The 8,379-nt window shown below is 37.8% G+C and overlaps 1 protein-coding gene across 1 annotated transcript; it reads left to right on the forward strand.

Moving 5' to 3' along the window:
• Positions 1-236: 236 nt before the first annotated feature.
• Positions 237-6,526, forward strand: LOC132118275 (protein Wnt-1). Its single transcript, XM_059527992.1, has 5 exons — positions 237-985; positions 1,552-1,657; positions 2,959-3,212; positions 3,369-3,634; positions 4,638-6,526. Exons 1-5 carry the CDS (start codon positions 976-978, stop codon positions 5,127-5,129), a joined length of 1,128 nt encoding a protein of 375 aa, XP_059383975.1. The 5' UTR covers positions 237-975; the 3' UTR covers positions 5,130-6,526.
• Positions 6,527-8,379: the final 1,853 nt, after the last annotated feature.

The raw sequence follows: 8,379 nt of genomic DNA on the forward strand, positions 1-8,379 counted from the left end.
TAAACATATCGAAATATGAGAGACACACAACACCCAAGAGACGTAGAGTTACAGACTTTGAAATCAAAATGTGTTACATGGTCAAGCTCCATTTAAAACTAGAAACCGAAGCAGCATTAAGCGCTGTCTAGTGTCTTTAATATTCTCTTTTTCATTTAACCCAGATTTTTCACCATAATTATAGCATGACGTTTCCACTTGATGTTCTTTATTTATAGGCGAAGCTGTACAAATGGTTGAGTGCAGAGCGCAAGCATGGACATCTATAAAAAACAATACGCGCAAGAGGGAGGAGACGCAGTTAAGGGAGTAATACATGCAAGCACTCCGGGTAAAAAGTCCAGTTTAGATGTTTTATATTCCCCTCTTACTGTAACCGTGTCGCGACACCATCCACGCAGAGGGAACTGAATACACAAGTGGCGCGCGCGCACACACCCACTGCAATGACAAGGAATACATCTGCTCTGCGTCTACGGAAGACTCCTGAAGGAACTGCATTTTCGCTTGAATGTATCCGAGGAATCTCTGGACGAGGATTACAAAATGATATGTAATTTAAAGCGCCTATAACAGATCCTTTCTTCATCTCCTCTCCTTTATGTCGGGGTTTGCCTCCAGTATTCATTGTGCCCAATGAGAAGAATTAAGCTATCCGTTCATTCAGTTCCACTCAAAAGGAGGGAGGAAAAAGAAACAGAGGGAGATGAGAGCAGCAAATCCCTTTTTTATTCATCTTGTAGCGTTCAATAAGTGAACAATGTGTCGCCTATCAGTCACCGAGGGGATCAGGTCTACGAGACTGTCCCACACGCTCAGTGCTGTGAGCAGAGCATCACTAACACACAGACTGTAAGAGCAGCAGCAGCAGCAGCAGCGGCGGCACTGGCATTGGAATCCCATCCAGGACCCTTTCTGTGACTTCTACGCCGATTTTATGAATAAACTTTGATCCACGCTGTCAGTCGCACTGGAATGTGGAGTGGTAAGTGGATGCGTCTTGCAACACACTCGCAATTTATTTACTTTTATAATGTTTAAATAAAGAAGCATCTTATGAAAACATATATGGTTCGTGAGTTGCTGTAAGATTCTCTGGAGACTTAAGTCATTTGGAGACTTCTTTGGAAAAGCGTATTCGTGTTCTTTAAAGCATGAGAGGGTTTTCGAAAAAGCCTGAAAATAACAAGTTGTTTAAAAAGTGATTTTATTTTGATTCTCATTATCAAATATAGATTTTTTTTTAATGTAGGCTAATATATTTTTGTACAGACTGACATTTGTTATTTTTGTTCAGATATATCTACGATTACAGACTTGTTTACTAACCGTATTTTGATACTAACTTAAAACATACACATCACACAAAATTAAAAATGTCCTTGCATTAAAAGCTCAAACATAAATATCAATCCTCATTTCTGTGTATTGTCTTTAATTTAATAATTGTCAAGATGCTCACTAGCTCCTCTAATATAGAAAGTTATTGACATGGTTTATTTTTTTGCAGGAATTTGATTTGAGCTTAACTGGTTAACTTTGTCCTTCCAGATATCATGCGGGTCCTCGCGTTGCTCCTCGCAGTCAAAGCGGCATGTGTCCTCCTGGTCTCCTCTCTCACTGGAACAGTGGCGGTGAACAACAGCGGCCGGTGGTGGTAAGATACAGCACTCCCCATAATATATACTAGGCTATGACATTTAGTAGGTTACATATAGGCTAGTACGTTCATGCTAGAATTTTCTTTAGTAAGCTGGTGCACAATATCAGTAATCAATAACTAGCTCAAAGTCTCCCAGATCTTTAGTGCATATAGCAGTACATTAAACGATCAAACCTGTTAGACAAGCTACATATAATGTCATTTATTGGTTGGAGTGAATGTCATTTACTTTTTTTAGTAGTAAACAATTGCACTGCATAGCCTATGCGGTGATTTATAGCTTACCTTTATTCAAAACAACAACGACATTATTATATTAGGCCTAATGATATAATAAAGTAGTGCGAATATATGTTTAAGTAGAGAAGTCAAACTCTGTTCCCAAATAAATCAATGCAATCTAATTTAGCCTGTTTACGCGGAGCTGCTGCTTGCGCACCCGCGCGCGCACTCTCTCCCTCTCGGCTTCTCTCTGTCATTTTGACAGTGCGGCTTGAACACGGGACAAGATTTTTCAACCCAATATGGGATAAATTAAATTCGGATTTATTTTATGGCTGGGGAAAGTTCCTTTCCAGGTCGTTTTCAGGGTCGAATTCATGTAATGTGCTGAGCATTCCGGAGTAGGTAAAAGACACGACTTATGAGCCAAAGCTGTACTCGTGTGTCATAACGTTGAAAAGAGAATAAAAAAAAGATACATTCTAATGCATATCTGTCATAATAACGGCGAAAGGAGAATTAAAAGTGATACATCTAATACTCTACGAAGAAAGGTTTTGTTATTTCTTTAATCAATTATTTAGTTATTTCTTTAATAAATTATATTATATGCCTACCTGATTTTATACCATAGCCTATATATTAAATACACGTGTTATTCAGAGGAATTATACAATTCTTCATCTGACTGGTTCTTTGAAAAAATTTGTATTTAGCAGTTTTTCAGATTAGATTTTGGTTTCATTGGACATGACTTGGACCTGTTGCAGCATACTGCCGCAGTTAGGCATGCATTGGCTTATGTTCAATATTACATAATTAACATTTTATATTAATTTTCTGTGGTAACTCCTTCCATGCATTTTAATAAAACAATACATTTTTTTTTTGTTAAAAACTTTGCACATCACATGTCTGTGATTCTTATCTCGAAAACTAAAAAAATAGATGAGAAAATGACAAGAAAACAGCCTATAGTCCAAAAGTCTTGAATGATTCGCATCTCATGCCAGTCAGATGTGAAAACTCTCTTTTCCAACTTTCCAAAGTCAACCTTTCTGTTTCTCCACCAGGGGTATTGTGAATGTGGCATCCTCAGGCAATCTCCTCACCAACTCCAAGAATGTGCAGTTGGTGTTGGACCCCAGCCTGGCATTGCTAAGTCGTCGTCAGAGAAAACTGATCCGGCAAAACCCAGGCATTTTGCATGCCATTGCAGCAGGCTTGCATACAGCCATCAAGGAATGCAAATGGCAGTTTCGTAACCGCCGCTGGAACTGTCCAACCACCCACAGCCCCAACGTCTTTGGCAAAATTGTCAACCGAGGTGAGCATGGCTTCTCACATTGATATTGTGAAAGCTTTGAACAATGCACACTATTCATATCTCATACAGTGAAGCTGGAGAATATGGAATCAAACATCAATATTTTCTTAGACACAGCTTGATAGAGATTCTAAGTTGTGCTTATTGTTTTGTTAGGTTGCCGTGAGACTGCATTTGTGTTTGCCATCACAAGTGCCGGTGTTACTCACGCCGTGGCTCGTTCTTGCTCTGAGGGAGCCATTGAGTCCTGCACCTGCGACTACCGGCGCCGGGGTCCTGGAGGGCCAGACTGGCACTGGGGAGGCTGCAGCGACAATGTGGAATTTGGCAGGATGTTCGGGCGAGAGTTTGTAGATTCCAGTGAGAGGGGTAGAGATCTTCGGTATCTGACCAACCTGCACAACAATGAAGCAGGGAGAATGGTAAGAGACAATCAAAAACCATTTGTCTCCTCCAAATGCAGATGACATGAATAGATCTACGGCGTGCCCCAAAGTACAGATGGAAAGCTGCTAAAATAAAATTTTATCAGCCTAAAATGGTTATTTATTTATTTTTTTTCAGTTAATGAATTATAACCAATGAACTTTACCAATGAAATATTAATAAACTAATTTGTTTTTAAATTAATTTAACATGGCACATTTACTGATAGTTTTAATCCAAATCTTAAATGGATAAGAAAAAAAAGAGACATATATATATATATAGTATTATATCTAATATTATATGTCAGGTTTAAATATAGTCAAAATTAATTAATTAAATTAGTTTAAAATGAATGTAACAGCACATTTACAGATTGTTTTTATCAAGATCTAAAATTATTAAGAAAAAAACTATATATTATATTATATTAGACAATATGCTGTTTAAATATACATAAGGTCCAAATAAAACATTCATTTAATTATTTTAAAATTAATGTAACATGGCAAATTTACAGATTGTTTTTTATCAAAGTCTAAAATGAGTAAGAAAAAAGACAATATATTAATTATATTATATTAAATTAAATGTTATGTTTTTTTTTTGTCCCCATAAATATATAAATATAAACATTCAGGTTATTATTTATTAATTATAATTAATTTATTGATTATGATTATAATTTTAATGGCATTATATGTCTATCAATACACTTTATGTGTGTGTGTGTGTGTGTATGTATATACACACACACACATACACACACACACACACACACACACATACATATAAAGTGTAATATATATATATATATTCAATTGAATTGAAAAAAAAAAATACATATGGGCAAGTTCATCCATTAATCCAAATAAGTATATTTGTGAAGAAGTTGATCCATCAACCATATATCCAAAAAGGGTATTTGTTAAGAACAGAAATAAAAGTGTATTAATTATTTTGCACAATATATTTAAATTTTCATTACTCTCCCTACAGACAGTCGCATCGGAGATGCAACAAGAGTGCAAGTGTCATGGGATGTCTGGGTCCTGCACTGTGCGAACATGCTGGATGAGACTACCCAGCTTCCGTGTAGTGGGAGACTTCCTGAAGGACCGTTTCGACGGTGCATCCCGAGTCGTGTACGCCAACAAAGGCAGCAACCGTGCATCCCACCGAGCTGACCCCCGCCACCTGGAACCAGAGAACCCAGCACATAAGCTCCCTTCGACCCGGGACCTCGTGTATTTTGAAAAGTCACCCAACTTCTGTTCCTACAATGGCAAAACAGGCACACATGGCACTTCGGGACGTACCTGCAACAGTTCATCGCCGGCACTGGATGGGTGCGAGCTGCTGTGCTGTGGACGGGGATACAAAACTCGAATGGAGCAGGTCACAGAAAGATGCCACTGTACTTTCCACTGGTGTTGTCATGTGAGCTGCCTCAACTGCACCAGTACACAGACTGTCCATCAGTGTCTATGATCAACAAACAGAACAAACTGGAGGCAAAGAACCCAAACTGGGTATTGAAACTGTGGCCACTGGGGTATCTGGAGGTTATATAGGAATGAATAAACATGTTAAGCATAAAAACTGGAGAAAAGAGATAAGATAGCACAATTAAAAGGGACTAAAGATTTTGTTGGCTGAATAGGCAAGTATATTCAATGTATTAACTACTGAGAAAAGTTCAAAAGTACATGTGCAGGACTCTTGGCTGATGGCAGTCCTTGAAAAACATGATAGTTTTGTGATGTAGGGCTTCAAATCACACAAAATAGGTTGAGAACCACTATGCACAATTCACATGTAGACAGTTTAAAATTCAGCATGCTGAAGCACTAGTCCTGGGGCTTGAGTTTGTCTTCTCTTCTCCTGATCGCCATCTCTGGTGCTCTGGAAGCTAGAAAGTAGTAACTGGACACAGTTTGACAGATGTTCCTGTGGTTAGCGAACCACAAGCATGCTCTCTCATAAACCAGTGCAAAACTCTAACAAGAGGGCGGTTCTTTAAAATATTTTAGCGTTTTGTTTTCTTTAGCTGCAGTCCTACTCGTCTCACATAAAACTGTGTGAAGTGCTTCTCAAGGGATGGGGCTTCCTTTTCCGATTACTATGTAGCGGAATCCCGAACTCGGCCCAACCTCTCGTGATTTCCCATTCGGACCTGCCACACTTCCCGTCATTGCTTTGAGTCTCCTGCCATTTTTTTATACCATTTATGATTATGTGGTACACCATGTTATTGTACTGATGGAAAATTATTGGGAAAAGAAAATTAAGATTGACCCTAGATTGACTCGTCAATTCGGCTATTTTTTTGTCGGAAGTTGTCTACATCGATTACGCACAAGTTCATACTAGTTATAAAAAAAAAAGTGTGTAAAGATAATCCTGTAAATGCCCTGCTACCTAGTTTACAGTGGGCAAACAGTTCACATTTATGTTTTTGAAAGAGCCACAATTATGGAAATTGTATTTTGTATATCAGCTAACAAAACCAAAATGTTGTAAATATTATAAATAGATATGATCTATATATTTATGCTGCAACTTGCAATGTGAGAAAATGATTTAATCTGAAAGTGGGGTGAATACAATATCATTATTCCAGCCAGTTGTGTGCTAATTTATGCGATGATAGGCCACATATATCTCAGAGACATGATTACTTTGTCAAATGCCTGATTTGCTTGTCTCTAGACACTTGTGTTTTACATGCACTGAACATCATCTTTTAATATTGTGAATGAAAAGTATTTATTATTGTATGATGGCTTTTTTAGAGAAGAAATGCTGATAAAAGGAAATATTTAGCTCAGTTTAGAAGAGTTGTTTTCATATAGAGTGATAGCACAATAAAGTTTATATTTTCATTATTTGTTTTCAGAGAACCACTCATTTCCTAACAGTGCTCACAGTTTGTGTACAATAACAGGTTTGTCTTTCCATATGTTCTACAGCATATTCGCCTCAGTTTAATTTGTGATCCATCAATCATTTCTCAGAACCGCAAACTGATATGACAGGGTATGTCTAAAGCACTTAACCTAAAATCAACAATGTGACTGTGCAAGTATATCCGTTCCTCTAAACATCATTCCCACCACTAAAAGCACGAGAGCAGCCCTCTTCTTCGAACAGTCATGCACCCTAAATCCACAGTAACCGCTGAGGGAATTTGGGCTTTGGCGTAACACAGCGTTAAATCTGTGTGTTTTCATGACACTAGAGGTTTTGCTTCACTTAATATCAGAAACAAAATAAAGAAATGGTATTAGAAATAATGACAGGCTGCGCTGCCCCCACCCTGCTGGCGAGGCCGGTGCAACCACAAGAGTTTGGATGAAGGCAGACGATTCTCTCTCTCACCCACCGCAACATATCGCAGGGCCACTGAAGGTCAGCAAGACAGAGCGCTGGGGCGCTGCATCGCAGTCGTCATCACATCCACATCCCAGAACTGAACTGTGAGCAGCCATTACTCCAGTCTACAGTGTCACATGATCCTTTCAAATTATTTTAATATGCTGATTTGATGCTCAGGGGACATTTATTCTTATTATCGATGTTAAAAATGGGTATCCTGCATAAGATTCTAAGGATTTGGGGTTTAGATAAAAAAAATTATATTAAGGGAAAAAAACATACTTTTATTAACCAAGGATCCACTGAATTGATCAAAAGTGACAGTTAAGACATCAACAGTTTTCTAAAATATTGAGCATGAAGTCTTAAGGATATTAAGAACCATTATTAATTGTGCACCAATAATAACTGAAAATCAGCATATTAGAACTATTTAATTTCCGAAACATTATGTGACACTGAACATTGGATCAGTGGCTCCTGCAAAATCTGCCTTTTCATCAAAGGAATAAAATTCTATTTTAAAACGCAATCAAACAGACAATGGTTATTTTAAATGTCCATAATATATTACAATATTACTGTTTCTAATCATATATACATATTTGCATTCTTTTAGCAAATAAATAGGCTACTGCATTTTTTGATCAGATAAATAATGTCTTTATAAAAGCATTTTAATTATTTCAAAATTTTGACTTAGTACTTACACGGGGCAAAAACGAAGCACATTTTACACAAAAAAAACTTTACAACAAAATACCTTTGAAAAACATAGCTTTGTGGGCTGTGCTCCGACATTGTGTAGTAGCGCCTCCAACAGCCTGACTTTGAATCTGAAACCAACGTCCAATCACTATCCTATTACCTCCTGTCTCTTTTCAACTGTCCTAACTAATACAATTCAACATGCCCAACAGATAACCTGAAATGCTTCCCTACTTGAAAGTGAAATAATAATGAATAAAACAGAAATCAGGATCATAAACCAATCTTTGATCTTACAGGAAGTTTCTGTATAGATGAATATGCAGTACAAGGCAAATAGTGCAAGAATGCAGAGCATTAATTAAAACGGGAAAGATATAGTTAGAATAAGAAGAGAAGGGTAGAAAAGAGGGATAAAGAAGCAAAGTCAGAATGCATTCCCAGGCACTGGTGGGTTGAGGGAGGCGGAGGGTGGAGGGCTACTGTCATTGTGGGAGTGCTGAAGAGTCACTGATAATTAGCTCAATTAGTGACAAAGGCAGTGTAATAAATACCGACTTAGTGTCTGGGTCCCTGCTGTCCACTCTCTACACGGCCTGTGATGCAGCCAGGGACTGACGGACAATTCATTAAACCGACAAAATACCCCACCGTC

This window comes from Carassius carassius, chromosome 37, assembly GCF_963082965.1.
Source record: "Carassius carassius chromosome 37, fCarCar2.1, whole genome shotgun sequence".
Classification (NCBI taxonomy): domain Eukaryota; kingdom Metazoa; phylum Chordata; class Actinopteri; order Cypriniformes; family Cyprinidae; genus Carassius; species Carassius carassius.